General features: G+C 35.7%; 1 protein-coding gene across 10 annotated transcripts in view; it reads left to right on the top strand.

The window, feature by feature from the left end:
• The window catches only part of EML4 (EMAP like 4), a 203,732-nt gene that overhangs the window by 136,554 nt on the left and 51,317 nt on the right, over nucleotides 1-15,861 (top strand). For 8 of the 10 annotated variants that reach the window (XM_068676743.1, XM_068676742.1, XM_068676741.1 and 5 more), the window contains 3 exons: nucleotides 6,744-6,873; nucleotides 11,923-12,096; nucleotides 14,239-14,367. In XM_068676743.1, coding sequence (XP_068532844.1) covers nucleotides 6,744-6,873; nucleotides 11,923-12,096; nucleotides 14,239-14,367 — 433 coding nt within the window. The remainder of the gene's footprint in view (nucleotides 1-6,743; nucleotides 6,874-11,922; nucleotides 12,097-14,238; nucleotides 14,368-15,861) is intronic. The other 2 variants (XM_068676745.1, XM_068676744.1) reach the window with 1 other exon arrangement.

Raw genomic sequence — 15,861 nt, 5'->3', positions numbered from 1 at the left:
AGTAGTATCTTGTATCAAATTCCACCTCATTGCAGTAATGTAAACAAAACACTTCAGTTGTATTTTTTTACTTTATCTCAAAAATGGTTTCATTTCAATAACATGAAGTCATTTTATTTTATTAACAAAAACTGACTTAAGGTGTTCAGTAAGATACATTAATGAAAGCATAACATAGGCTTTTATTAGTACTTTTATTTTTAAAACATCCTAATGTGCATAATTTTTCTAATAACAGGGTATATATTTATGTTGTCTAATTATTAAACATTAAAATTGAAAATGGAACTGTAGATAGAAAAATGTTCATCAGAGAGATAGGTTATAGGTTCTTATTCATGATAGTAAGATTAACTTGGCAAGCATATACGTGTGTCGTTTTACTCATGGGAATAGTCCAATTGAAGTCTGCAGGCTGTATGCTCACATAACAAATAATGACACTCTTGAGGTCTTAATGGGTTTTCCAGGTACTGGTTTTAGTGCCATCTGTTCTTTCTGCATTAATTTTTTTCTTTTTTTTTTTCCTCTTTACTACTTCCCCCTTTTTTTCCCTTGTCTTCTCCTTTTCTTCTGCCTTCTGTTATCTTTCTTACTATTCTTGATGTTCTTCAGCTATTCAGAGAATTTGAATCTAGAGAGTGTTAATGAACTAAAGGGCATTAGCTAGCTAAACCACGTTGAGGAAAGAAAAGTGAAGAGCAAATTATTATTATTTTTTTAATTTATCTTACCTGATAATCCTGTTCATTGATAAAAATTCTCAAAGCAACTGTAGAAGAGTGTTTTTCAGTTCTGGTGATCAGTACCCTTATTCGTTTTCCATAGTCTTCTTACAATTTTGGATATGCTTTTATGCATTTGTGTGCTTTTTAGGAAGAGTGTGGACAAATTCTCCTGAGATGCTGTTCTACTATTCTCCATGATACTTCTCAAGCTAAGAATTGCAATCTTGGAGTAGCTAAATGATGCAGTTAGCTTTTTCAGAATAAAATCTGCCTTGTTGTTTATAACACTTGAGTAGCTTTTTCATCACTGTTGGCCAGAGTGTATCAAATTGTTTCAGAATACCATAGTTAAAATTTTATTTCTTCTGCTTGGATACAGCTCACTTGGAATGGGTTGAGGAAGTAGATGGTGCATTTGGAAAAGTGTATCAAAATAATAGGATGGTAGGGAGAGAGGAGGAAAAGGTCTGTGCTGTTTTAATAAGCTGTTGGCTTTCTCAAACCGAGGAAGTTTTCAGTTTCCCTCGGTAGTAGTTTTATAAAATTCCTGCCCAAAGAGTAAAGCGTCAGAGCAGCAGCATGACTCTCCTGGACTTTTGGGAATGTAACACCAGAAAAATTAGTTTTTGTCTAGAAGGATCAGTTACACTTAGAAATGTATGCATTGAAAGTTTCAGTCAATAGCTCTAAAAATGTATACAAAATTTGTAAATAAATAATTAATCTTAATATTGTAATTAACCTAACTACTGAGAGAGATTTGCTTACATCTGAAGTTACTTATGCATTAGCTATATGTCCTCAAACCGTTTCACATTAAAATGCCCCTATTAAACTTTTCCTTACAATAGAAAAAGAGGGATAATTTTTATTTTCAGTTTTCAGCTGAGATTTATGAAATTGGGTTTCAATTAAAAATGATAATAATAATAAAAAAAAAAGCATCTGAAGCTTTTTCAGGTAGATGTAATTGTTTTAAGAATACTAAAGTTTGTCAAAACTTCATTATGTTTTAAAATCAGGTTATTAGCAAGATGAAGTATAACCCATAGGTAGTAAAGGAAGCTGATCTATTTTTTATCCTGATTCATATCATGCTTTACTGGAGAAATGGTATCTCACCCTGACCTGTAGCTTTTGCTCCTTGGATAGAAGAACAGAACATTTTTGCTGCTTAAGAAGTCTCAATCAGAATTTGACAGTGTAAGTAAAGTAATTGAATAAACCTCAACACCAAAGAAATTGTTCCCAGCCCTTCAGAATAGAGTACTCTTCTCAAATGGAGCTTTAGTGCTCCCAAGCCATTTCTTTGCCAGTCTTCCATCAGTCGAGTGACTTGACATTCTTGGAAACTTTAGAAACAAAGAAGTGACTACAGATGCTTTGATACAATGTCTTATAACATCTTGAAGTTTAGGATTTGTCATACTTTTCAAGTTTGGTTTTGATGGTTTTCTTTTAGGAAGGAAGTGCAGATAAAGCCTTATGTTCTGCTGCACTTAGAACTATTTAGGTCTGTTTTTCTGTGGCTCACCTGTGTGGGTTGTCTGATGACTAACAGTGTGGTTGAGCAAATACTGTACATTTATTTGGTAGGAGTACTAAACTGTGTTTCTGTTCTTCAAGATGTCAGACTTATTTGCAGGAAACCCCTTTGAATGTAATCTATTTGAGATATCTAGACATCTTTTCCAAGTTCTGTTGAAAATAAAATATCATAAGGGCTTTTGTTGAAGGGCTTTATTGTTGTTGTTGTTGTTTTAATCTTAGAAAAAAATCTTTTTTTTTCTTAGAAAGAATTATTGATTTTTTTTTTTGTTTGTTTTGTTTTAACTCCATTTGGATGGGGTGTAAAGAGAAAGTATTTTAACATACTTACACTTAGTTGAAATTGCAACTATCCTAAGAAGTGAAAGGTTTGGCATTTCTTTGGAAGGAAGGCAGTTTGCCTGTGAGGATCAGCAAATATAGATACTCAGATACTCATTGTTCCTGTTACCAAAGGCGATAATAGACTATAAGCGGTTTGGAGAAGATAACTGAATCACTAACTTCAGCTCTAGTATGTTATATGTATGTTTAGAAAGAAAAGTTCATGACACATGTATTTTCAAAACTTACCACTGCCTCTTACAGCTGTACCTCAGTTTTCCCCAAGTTAGCTAATCGAGGCTGATAAAGGGTTGGAAATAGATTCTTGGTTTGTTGTGGTCTGTGTTTTCTAATCCTACTTATCTTTCTTTCACACACTTGTGTACTTGACAGATGTTAACGAAATGCTTCTTTGAACTCAAGGGATAATATTTTGTGAAAATTATCAGAACAGAGATGAATCTACTATCCATAAAAGATATTTTTACCACTTTGATCTCTGACAATTTGGCTTTAATCCTGGTTACCACGCGCTGGCTTTCATTGTACGTTCAGTTTATGTCTGGCTTTTGTTCCAAACCAACAGATAAAGCTGAGTGCTGTTCAGCCTGAAAATTTCAGACTATTTATGCTAGTAAGAGACGTACAACATGATATTGGCAGAGACATGCAATCTGAATGGTGGGACAACTCAGTTGTTCATTGACACGGAATCTGTGTTCTCCCGAGCTGCTTCATTATTTCACAGGTTTTCACTGCTTTGCTGAAAGAAAAGCTATCTTTGCCATGAAGAAACAGCTTGTGATGCTATTAATTTTCAAACTGATTTGACTGCAGAGATCCTCTGGTTAAAAGTCATGAAGAGGACTGTATGCCTTGGAGAAGCTTCCCCAGGGCTCTGATCCTGGCTGAAAAGAGCCTGGTGCTGTCTGAACCCATGGGGAGCAAGTCTTTAATGCTCTGCTGTCTGGGGCTTGCATGGTGCTTAAGGTGTCCCTTCCTCCTTCTCCACCACAGCTTAAAAATTTAAACATATTTTGTCAACAAGCAATTAGACATTTACTTGATATTTTTTCCCTTTTAAAAATAGGTTTTCTGATGGTCATTTTTAGTATACCATGTTGCAATGTAATACATAGAGTCTGGAAGGGGGCTTATTTCTTGAGGGTGTTGAGTATTTTTTTTGTGTGTGTGTATGTTTTTTGTTTGCTCATTTTTATGTTTCATTGTGCATTGTGTGGCACACTGAACTCTGACCAAGATTTTATCTTGGTTCTAAGAGAGGCTGATATATTTTCGACACTTGAAAAAAAAAATCTGCCAGTTCATTTTTTTTTTTCTCACATTTTGTAGTTTTGGTCTGTGTACAAGTATTTTGTTCCAGTTTTCAATAAATTAATGATTGTGGAAATCTCCATTATGGTAATCATTAGTCATTTTACAAAAACTGTTTTTATTTTCATTTAAAAATCTTTATCTCAAACTTAATTTTGCATGCACTTGTTGAAATAATGAGGTACTCTGCAGATCTACCATCAAAATCCCCTTCTCAAAAAGCATGTAACATGTAACAGTTGCCTCGCTGCCTTATCGACTTTTTCCCCCTTCTAATTATTGCATTCATCATTGCATGGAGTAGAGCACATTCTTGTCATGAGCATTCAATGATGTGCAGTTTTACTCATGATCAGTTTTGTCACTGGATGCAGGATGAAACCAGCACTTTCTCTACTTTGAGGGGGGATCCTAAAAACTCTCTGAACAAAATATCAGTGTGCTTATTGCTTAAGAAAAAGGAGCTTCTTTTATCTTTTTTTTTTTTTTTTTTTTTTTTTTTCAGTCTTAGAAAGTTTCTGTACTTTGTTGGAAGTATTGCTGTTTTTTACACTGTTCACTGAATGCTTTTCCAGCAGTACTGCAAATCGCTTCTATTATTATATCTCCCAATTCACGTTTCTGGAAAGCTGTGCCTAGTGCTGGTTGGAGAGGCATTGATCTATTACGATGAGCAGACAGAGATGTTAAGGTCATATGCAGTTCAAGAGTGAATCATAGGCCTTGATATTATGCATCTCCACAAAGAAAATGATTTACTTTGTCACTGAAAAGAAGTTAATTTATAGGCTTCTAATGCTAAAAGTGCTTTTTAAGCTCGCATGCTTTTGTTCTTGCATTAAAGTTACAGAAAGGGGTAAAACTCTGCATTTTTGTGGTTTTATACATTACATTAACCTTTAAAATCTATATTTCAAATATGTCTACCATAAAGTTATTTTTAAGAAGTACAGGTTGGAAGCAAAGCTGATTTGTGCAGCATTTAGGAAAAACAACCATGATCTTTGCAGCGTTTCTGCACTTAAGCGTGCCTTTACTTTGTTCGGATCTCCTTTAGTCCCATTTCTGCCTTGGATATTCCACATGTTCCTTTTGGCACTTCTGATATGAATTTCAGATGGTCACATGCTGCTCAGTATGTTTGAAGCAGGATGCATGTCAACCCTTTTCAGCCTTCATCCAAATAGTTCTGAAATCTAATATTCCCTTGACAGATCTCTCTTGCATGTAAAGCGCTTGTTTAAAATAAGAATTAGTTTGTCTCTCAGCCTGCCTGATAGAACTGCAATTTGACAAATTGACCAAATGCTGGTATGGTTTTAATAATGCATCCTCATGAGTTTGCCCTCAGTGCACAGAGTTGATTCTCCCTGACTACTTTTTTACTAGTCACTTTTATCTTCAACGTGCGGCCTCATGCCTTATCTATTTCTCACTATTCCAAGCCTGCCATGAACAGAGACGTGTAATTTTCCTGTCAGTCGTGTACTTCATGCTTGTTGCTGAAGTCTGAGTGACTGGACATCACGAGCCCCTGAGATGCAGTAGCAATTTGCTGTTTATGCAATGGAGATGTGACACAGAGATGGGGTCAAAACTGAGCACTGATCTTTGGATGCTTAATGTGAGAGTAGCCTAGACTTCTTTTCAGTGCATGTAATGCTTCAGAGGGGAAAGCTCAGAACTCGGAGGGAAGGAGGGGACAAAACATTTTTCTGTATATGACCTTAAAAATAAGACAGGCACCAAAAAAATAAAAAAAAAAAAGAGAGAAAGGGGGATAATTAGTGGAAAATAATGAAATGTCAGGTTTAGGTAAAATGCCTTTTATTTAGTTAACTGGCAGCCTGTGGCAGAGGAAGGTCTAGGAGCCAATTGCCAGGCTAGCATTCAGCTCTTTAAATAGAAGAGCCTTCGCTCCCCCCTCTTTCTTGCAGTCCCTCCCACATTCACTGCATATTTTCAAACTTCTGCAATGAGTGAAGTGGGCATCTGACAAACAGCCTTCTTCACATACACAATCTTGATTCATCCCTGGAGGGAGTCTGCAGCATTCACTGGAGAGGGCAGATGTTCAGTGGAGAAAGCTATATTGGAAATAATTTTACCATATTGCATATGGTCAAAAGTAGATATCTTCTTAAGATGGGAAAGGGCAGCTGAAAAACAAACAAATGAGAAAAAACAAAACAAAACAAAAAAAAAAACAAAAAAAAAAAAAACACCTTTGATTTTCTTTTTAATCCTTAGTATCACAACCCTTAGGGGTTAACTTAAGGGATATTCCTTAAGGGATAACTTAATAAGTCTCAGTACAGAGAGGGCTTCTGTCTGCAACTTCTTTGAAGTTCAGTGAAAAAAAAATAAATTGAAAGCAACAAACCTCATGTGGTATTATTTGTGAACTGTGATGGTTTTGAAAAAGAGTTGAAATAATCTGATCTGCTGTACTACAGCCGTCCAAGCTAACCAATTTACCAAGGCTAGCCATAACCTATAATTCTTCCTAAGGATCACAACTGGAAAGAGATGTGGCATGTCACTGAAGTAAGCTATTTGCTGGCAGTGTGGCAGTAGAGAGGCTAATTCCTGTAAGAGTGTATTCTTGCCTTTCTAAGGGTCTTGGGTCTCCCTTCTCCAGCTATGTTAAGTCTTTCATGAAAGTACGTCACTGGATACCAACTGGATGGTAGTCCTGAGCATTTCAGCTTGCTTCTGTGGGATACCAGGTCCACCTCTAAGAGCTCATGTTTTTTTCTGATGGATCTTTGAGTTGCAGATGTAAAATTTTTTTTTTTTTTTCTCTAGGTCAGCCAAGCCTCCGAGAAGCTATCTCGATGTCCTGTATAACCAATGGGAGTACGGGAAGCAGAAAAACAAGCCACAGTTCCTCTGTATCTGTTGCCAGAAAAGAAACACTTTCATCTGCTGCAAAAAGGTACCGACTTGTTATTAAGATTGAAATTATATTTTAAAAAGCAAAATGGAAAAACAAACAACAACAAAAAGAAAAAGAGAAAGAGTTTGTTTTTGCCTCTGCACAACCCTAAGCAGAGCTCTCTGAGGCAAAAATTAGCTTTGGAAATATACTATGTTGTTGGGCTGCTTACAGCAGGGTTCTAAAAGGAATTCATAAATGAAGACTGTTTCTAGTGTATACTGTCCAAATGCATTCTCACTAAAGGACAGAAGAGGCAAATGTATTTCCAATATGACTGGAATTTTTTTTTTCCTTCTGGTATTCATTTGAATCTTTTTTTTTCCTCCCCAAGGAAATTAAAAAACAAAACTGACTTCATTGTCTTGAGTGTAAATAGCAGGCAATAGCAAAATAGTTGTGAAACAATAGTGAGTTTTAAGATATAAGTTTACTATTTAAAATTTAAAATCTTAACCTAGAATATGTCTTAGTCTTTGTAAAGTATGTATGTATCAGATCTCAAATGTATAAAAATAACACTGATTAAATATTTGCAATTTAAGTTTGCTATGCACAAAACAATAACATTTTTCCCCTCCGTGTAATGGTTTCAGTTGCATAGAGCAACCAAAGTAACTACTTCTGTAGTTTCTGTAACTACTCCTTCTGTGGGTCTGTTAAATAGTGATCACATAGCTTATTTAATCAATAATTTGCAATTATATGTATTTGTTGGGAAGAACAGGCTGCCAGGTATAGCCACAGGACAGGGAAAGCTCTTAATGTATAATTGTGTAAATTATGTGAACAACTTCTTGGCCTCTGTTGTGTACTCTGGTAACTCCAGTAGCTGTTTTATCATCTAGTATGGATGTAAATACTTTGCTATACAACAAGACAAGGAAATGATATATTTCAGGGAATAAAAATGCTGCATGCAAATATAAACTGTGTTAAGAACAAAACAAGAAAAGTTTTAGTTCCCTTTGGAATTTGAAAAGTAAGGGTAATACCCTGTTCTTCACTCTTCACCCTCATGTAGCATTGTATATCTTCTTGTTGAATACTTATGTTTATTTTTCTACAATAAATTAGAAACTGATCACTGTGTGTCTCTATCTACTAGCACAAGAGGCACCAGGACAAAATACATTCCTTCAGGAAGGTATTTGTTAGTTAGCACTTTTCCATTAATCTTACCCATGTGGCTCTTAGCACATTGATGAGAGCCAGTCCAGCTTCTGCAGTGTTCAGTTTGCGTTTGTGCTGAATCGCCTTCCTGATTCATTGGCTGTTGCACGCTTGAGTACATAAGAGGAACAGAGTGGAGTGGATGGCATCCCTTTCATCTGAGTTAAGGTCTTTAGAAGGAGACCTGGATGGGTCAAAATAGGTAAACCTCAATGTGCAGAGAGCAGCTCTTCCTGGGCCCCCAAAGCCTCCAGATGGAGGGTTTTGTACTACCAGTGCAGCTAAAGATACATGACTGCCTTCTTCAAGAGTTGTTTCAGAAAGGTTTAAGTCCCCCATCTTCAGTTATCTACTCAGCTGTTCTCCCGTATTTCTATAGTCTTCCCCAAAAAAAGTGTCTGGTATTTGTAAGAAAACAGGTTTTCCCTTTTATAAAAATACCATTTCAAGAAAGGTGAAAGGAAATGTCAGTTCTTGGGCTTTGAAGATGTGGGCTTTGGTGATTATTTTTTTATTTTCTTTTTGCAACAGCAAAACTGCTGAGTACTAAATAGTGTCTGTGTTAGGAATCATAATTGTATTTCAATAGTTCCACGTTCTAAATAAAGTCAGGATAAACATGTCTGTTTCTAACACTTTTTGTCATGATGAAAAGGAGAGAGGATATCACATGACTGTGGGACACTTCACCTTGACTTGTCTATGCTTTTTTTTCAGGATGGGGGTTCAACTGGTGCAGCAGGTGAAAATGGTCATCTGTTTATGTAGAACTAAACTTGAGTTACCAAACAACCCCAAAGCCTGTCTATAGCTTTGCATGTTCTAAATATAGGTAGCCATACATCTAGTCACATGTATCAGGAGTACTACTTGTGTCCAAACTGTCGTTTTCTTGAAGTTTAGTGTCTTTGTTTTGTGCAGTCTTAATATTGCATGTTTCTGGGGTTCTGGCCTCTGCAAACTTGATATATCTGAGATTTCATCCATGAATAAACAGTTTCATTTCCTAGACTGCTTAATCCTTGTTCTACCAACCTGAACACTGTAAGATTATGGAGATGATTTTATGGCTCAGAGCTGCACAACAGCATTGTGTCTCGTTTCAACAAAGGTGTGCTAAAATTTCAGCTGTCACCTCAGGAACACTAAAAACAGAGCCCAGCAACATCACTGTGAAAAAAACAGATGATGTCCCATTGTCAGAGGTGAAGTCATGTATGTTTGGAAAATTTCAGCCCTACAGTCTGGAACTGATGGGTGATAGAGGTGCCAAAACACTTTGCAACAAAAAATGTTGCACACCTTGTGTATCACTAGAGTTGGAAATACGTTTTTACTTTGTACTGTACTCTGTCACAGAGACCTGTGATAATTTTCTTTAGGACTAAACGTTTGTCTGAAAACAGCTTCTGGTAAGAATAGTCTTTGTATTTCAGAATGATGACCCTCCACAGTAGCTGCCAGTGTGTTGTGGTCCAAGGGATGAAACATTGGGCTAAGTGAAATTGGAGAATCTGGAAAATTAGGATAGTAATAGATCTCAAATACTCACATGTGGATTGAAGAAATGCCTCACCAAGTTGGGATTTGGAAAGAATTTTTGGATGCATTAAATAACTGCTTCCCAGAACAACTAGTCTTTAGAAACCCACAAGAAAAGGTACTTTGATTTGGTTTCAGTTGTTGCACAAGAGGTATTAGTTGTTCAAGAGGATTTAGTGGGAGAGCCACTCAGTAATAGCAGTCATAATACGATTAAGCTGAATATTTTAACAGGAGATAGTAAACCAAATACATTCAGAACACGGATATTCAATACCTAGACTGCCACATATCTACATATTTTACTTTCAAATTGAAATGGCAGTCCAAAAAAAAAAAAGCCTACTAGCCACCTGGTGCCAAATAAAAACACTGTATTGGAACCCCAGGTATACCTTGTGCTGCAGCTGAGAGCAAGCAGTGGCACTCAAAGATGCAGAAAAGCTAAGGAAAGAAGTAATGATAAATGGAAGTTGGCAGTCTATAGCTGACAAGTTCAGTGAAGATGTTGAAGAGATTCTCACAGTGAACCTATAATTTCTAGGAGGTGGATCAGATGAGCTGAATGAGTTTGGGTAAGAACACAGAAAATATGAGACGAAACAGGTCTTTCTCCTCTTGTTTCCCTCATCACTTTTCCTCTAATTAAACTATTTTGAAATACCTAAGAGAGAAAGGGAAAATAGAGGGAAAAAAATAAAAGAAGGAAGGAAAAAAAACCTCTTTCCTAGTAGATGGAAGTCGTGAGAAATGTTACATTTATGAGTATGAATGCAAGTGTATCTCTCACAAAAGGAATAAAGAGCATCTTTAGTAATAAGACATTCATGGAATTTATTCCTCTATATTGCATTTCTTCCCAGAGAATGGGAAAAAAAAAGAAAAGAAAAAGATTGCTTAGTGCCCTCTTGCCCTTTTGTATCTACCATTGTGAGTGAAGTGTTCCAATTAAAAAAACTCTATTTTTCTGTTTCTAGTGAATGAGGGAATTCTGGCTATAAACTGTTAATCAAAATCCCACAGTTCTTCAAGCTTTATTCTCCATGATCACATATATGCCTTACACAAATATGAATGCTCTGGTTTGCTTTCATCTTTCTGAAAGGAATGTGTGACATTGATGTATTGTATTGTATTGTTTATCTAGCTGATGTGGTTTACTGAAGAAAACCTAAATGATCCTTAAATGTTGGTATTTTATGTTATTTTTCTGCAATTTAAACTGGTCTTCAGTGCTTCTTAGGAAGCATTTAGAAATATTGAAGTGTTGAGGGTTTTATCTCAGTGGTAGATGAGTGTTATATTAAAATCAAGTCCCATCTTCATTCATTTATTTTGAATATTGACTTTTTTCTTTTATAGTGTTTTGTGGAAAAAAATAAAAACAAATGGAAAAACAATTAAGGTTATACAAGGGTTGGGGGAGAAGTGATGTGAAGGAATAGAAATCTAAATACTTCCCTTCAGAAAGATACATTTTATTTCTTTACTTTGCAGGTTATTTTGAACCTAAGAGAAAAATCCTTCTCTTCCTATTTTAGCTGGTGCTTGTACCTTGTTTTGTTTCATTGATAAATGTATCTTGGAAGAGTGGTTTTTTTTTTTTTTTATTCGTTTACAAAATATGTCATGTACTACAGAATTCTCTTTCAGGTCCTGTTATGATTTGTGTGATTTGGTATATTGCACAGTACACTGTTTAATACAAGTATCTTTTACGTACTCTTTATGTAGTGGACCTTTGGTTAGATCCTTAATGAATTACATGTATTTAAGGCTGTTTGAAATGTTAACCTAATAAAGATAAGAAAATAAAGATGATTCTTAGAAAATAAAGAGATTCTTAGCTCTTTTGTACTGATGGTGTTAAAGATGTAGCAAGATAGTCTAATTTCATTCAACTGCAGATCAAAATTGTGATGAATTTTTTGGGATAATTTCCTTTGAATTCTGCTGCATCATCTTTTGTGAGCTTTGAATGCTGTAACATCACCCAAGCATGAAGGATGTACTGAAATGAAAGTTGTATTTAAATCAGTGTAAACATAGTACATCTCCACAGTAAAAATAAGTAAACAAATTTCTGTGCCTCCATCGCCTTTTTTATTTTTGGAGCTTGTAAGTAAGTCTTATTTAAAAGGTAGACAAATCTTCTTTAAAATGCTAATCTAAACAGAGTGAGTAGACAGAGTTTTTTCTTAGTGATCATATATATAATGTTGTGACATGCTTCTCCCATCTTTTCATAGAGGGCATTTTATCCCACCTTTTTAATTTATTTGCTTGTTCTCTCTTTTTTTTTTTTTTCTCCCTATGTTATACTTTATTTTACAGCGGTACAGAAAAAAAGAAGGAAAAACCTCCAGGACAGAAAGAAAAAAAAGAGGAATCTCACTCTAATGATCAAAGTCCACAAACTCAAGCATCACCTTCTCCCCAGCCCTCCTCACAGACTCTCCAAACACACAGGCAAACTCAAGAAAGCAAGAGTTCTGCTCCAGCTAAAAGGTTTTCACAGTACAGAGATAGAAAATGATTGAAATGATACTGAGTTCATATCTGACAACAAGTCATGTGAAATAGCTCTATTTTCATGATCAAGTTGATGTTTGATTTTTTTGTGTGAAACAAGATGCATTCAGAATGCATTGCAACACAGCAAATATCTAAAAATGCAGTTTTTATTTGAGTAAATTTTTAAGATTACAAACTTTTTCTCAGTGATTGAAATCCTTATATGGTAAAGCTACTTTACCTCTAATCAGTCATTCAAAAATATATAACAATGATTCTGACTTGATCTTTCTCAAAATACATTTCAAATGTTTTGTCTGAAGAGGCTGAATTGTGGAGTGTATTTTGCACATGGCTGTTTGCTATGTGTTGTAACAGCGTTTGTTAAATGCTAGTATTACTGAAACTCTACCTTTTTGGATGTTTTTCTTCTCAAATTATTCTGTAATGTGACTGCAGTTTGGATTTTTTTTTCCTATTTGTTTGCTTTTTCTTTTTGCCCTCCACCCTTTTCAATTCCTGCTAGATTGCAGGACACTTCACTTTTATTCTAATTCTTCACACTTCTATTTTGACATCCAAATTATAGAACTGCTTGACTTGGCTGAAGGTAGGAGCTTATTTAGGATTGCCTCTGTGTTTCCGCTCATTTTAGTGGAAATTGGGCATTAATTTTTTTTTTTCTAAATGGATTTTAAGATTTGGGTCATTATTTCTGGATTTAAAGACTGTCCAGATCACTTGGTGCATTGTTTGTCTTTATTTTTTTTGGTGGTGGTGATTTTTTTTTTTGTTTTTCTTTGTCTATTTTTTTTTTTTAATTATTATATTTTTTTTGGTTCATTGTTACCTTATAGTTTAGGAAGGCATGACATTCTTTCCTTTACTGTTTGTCATTTAGGAGACTCAAACTCTTAAATAAATGAAAATTATTCCTCTGAAATTTCCTGTAATTCACAAGATTGTTGTCTTGCATTGCTTGAATTCACAGTTCTAATAAATATTTAAATTTCCACTTGACTGATGCATGTTATAACACTTCATAAAGGCTCTGTCTCCATGTCTTGCACAAACTCTACATTGTCTGAAGCTGAACTTGCGGCCTGTTCTTCTGCCCAGTATCTCACTGTACAGGTGTTTGTCTGAAGTCTTGCATACTAATCTTTTGCAGTGTTGGGGAAAAAAAAAAAAAAAAAAGCTTTTGCAGTGTCTTAATGGTTTAATGTGATTTGATTAACGTGTTTGTCCCAGGACCTTTTCCAGCCTCTTGAGGTGTTGTGGAGGTGAGCTTGCCAGTTCTGAGGCTGCATATCAGAACTTACTTCTGCAAAAAGCATTTCAGATGGGATGAAGTGTAACGCTGTTAGCAGGACAGATGCAGACTAAGTCAGTTGTTTGAGTAATATGGCCTTGATCACTTTTGAATGTTTACCCTGATTTGAGATGGGTATGAAACTAATGAGCTAGTGACTGCAAAACTTTTCAGGTTACCATTAGTGTAAATTGGCTACAATGAGATTGCTGAAAAACTACATCAGAATTCATGGATTTATTTGTCTATAACATTGGACTAAATCTAGCCTGCCTTACTCATGTAAGATGTTTGCAGACATTTTTCAAAAAGATTAAAGCAATAAATGTGATTTAGAAGATTTTAATTTTTTTTTTTTTTTTTGCAGATAAATCATAATCTGATAGAACTGTTTCACCACAGAAATTAGTATTTTAAAGGTGATGAACAGTTAATCTGTGGAAAAAAAAAATCTACTTTTTTTTTTCTAGGTGATTTTTTTAAAACTTATTCTTTAAGGCTAATACATTATAGCCTCTTTTTTCCCTTTTGGTAATTTGTTAGCTTCATTTGTAATGAAGTATAGAGATTTTTTGTTCAAGCCTTTATGTAAGAGCATGTGAAAATGGAAAGGCATGGATAAAACATTTGGCAACTGTCTTGCTCCATTGTTTTCATTCATCCCATTAGAACTTTTTGACTAATCTTTTTTTTCCTGTTTCATGCTTCAGCTTGAAGGAAGACCTAGCTCTGCTTTTGTCTACTGCTGCTTGTCGGTTGTGTACCCATTCCAGTTATTGTTATCTTATTAACTTGTCATTCTAAAATATATTTTTTTCTTCTAGCATAAAGAGATCCTTGACTGCTGAAAAACCTCACAGTGCTTGGGAGGGCTCAGATGACAGTCGTAACAAGCTGCTGAGAGTAGCATCAACATCTAAATTAATATCGAAAGTGGCAAAGAATGCAGACAAGTACGTATAGTTTGGTGCATAAAAATGAGTGAACTTTAGAGTCAAAATATTGTGAAACTGCATAATTTCAGTGAATTTAAATAAGCATATGCAAAGACCACTTGCATCTTTGTTTTCGCCATGAGTTATCACTTGCATAATCTGTAAGTGTGGTACTCCAAATGCCTGTGGAATCTTAAATTCATTACAAAATGTGAATGTGGGGTGTGAGTGTAAATATGTTTTACTATTGCTTGTTTGGGTTAGCAAAATTGTCTTATGAATTATAATTTATGGCTTAATGCCACTGTTGTGAAGTTTCCAACCAGTCTTTTGGTGCTTTAAAATTATTTGAAAATGTTGGTATATCTCCTTGAAATTAATCTACTGGATTTGACGTGTGTGTTTCTAAAGTAGATTGTAATTGTAAAAGAAACGTTTGTGATTTCAGAAAGGTCTCTCAAATGAACTGTTTAACAGATCTCTGCTTGCAGTTTCTAGATGACAGGCAGGGATTTTCTTTTCAGCTTAATCTCCAGTGTGCCAGGGTTTTCCTTCTGTTACTTCTATCTTTCTAAAAGAGTTCAATTCTATTTGAATAATAAAGTGTTGCAGTATTTTTCTAGACCCACCTTACAGCTGCTGTCAATAATTTATACTAGTGAGCTGATTCTGACACAGTGACTATACACATGCTTGCTTTCCTGGGTTACTGTCCCAGTGAACCCAGGTGTCACCAAACTTCACAGTAGAGCTGAGGAAATCAATGTTTGGCTGTTTCATTAAGCTCATGGATGAGGCATAGAGCACCATGTCTCCACAATATTAATGAGAAGGGTGTTATGTAGTTCTGAGTGTATGTAGTACACTACATAAGAGTACACTCTTATGTAGTGAGCCTGGAGGGTGCTAGGCCCCGTGCTAGGCCAACGGGTGCTGAGGTGAGACCAGGGCCTCCCCTGCTGTGCTCTGCACAGCCTATCCCAGGTGAGCAGTGGGATGCTGCTCCCAACAAAAAGTGTGCCTGGATATCCATCCTGGATATAAGCCATCACATTTATAAATCAAAATGACCTTTTGTGAGCGTAGTGATTGGTGGCTATAGTTTGTCACTTTTTAACTCTTATATTATCTTTTCTGCACAGAGGGAAGTCCAATTTCCTCAGCCTTTCCACATAGGTGATGCTCTGTAGCCCTCTTGTGCTCTTCTTCAGCAGTGGGTTTTCTCAGTTTGTGGTCTCCAGCAGGGGCCTCACAAGGGAAGAACAGCTCAGAGCAGTTACTTCCACATTTCTGTCAGTACAGACAAGAGTTTGCATTTAGCTCTAACTTCATATTGTTGACCCCTGCTGTGACCCAATTTTTATCCTCAATGCTCATTGCCACTTGGGCTTCCTGTTTCACATTTGCATGCTTGGTTTTCTTTTTGACTTCTTTTGAAATTGTGATCACTTTGTTAAAATTGTTGTGCTGGCTTTTAGGCTGAGCCCTCTCCTGTTTGCTGAGATCCTTCTG

This window comes from Anas acuta, chromosome 3, assembly GCF_963932015.1.
Source record: "Anas acuta chromosome 3, bAnaAcu1.1, whole genome shotgun sequence".
Lineage (NCBI taxonomy): Eukaryota > Metazoa > Chordata > Aves > Anseriformes > Anatidae > Anas > Anas acuta.
Note: the sequence above shows the minus strand (reverse complement) of the source record. Positions and strands in the feature narration are given on the sequence as shown.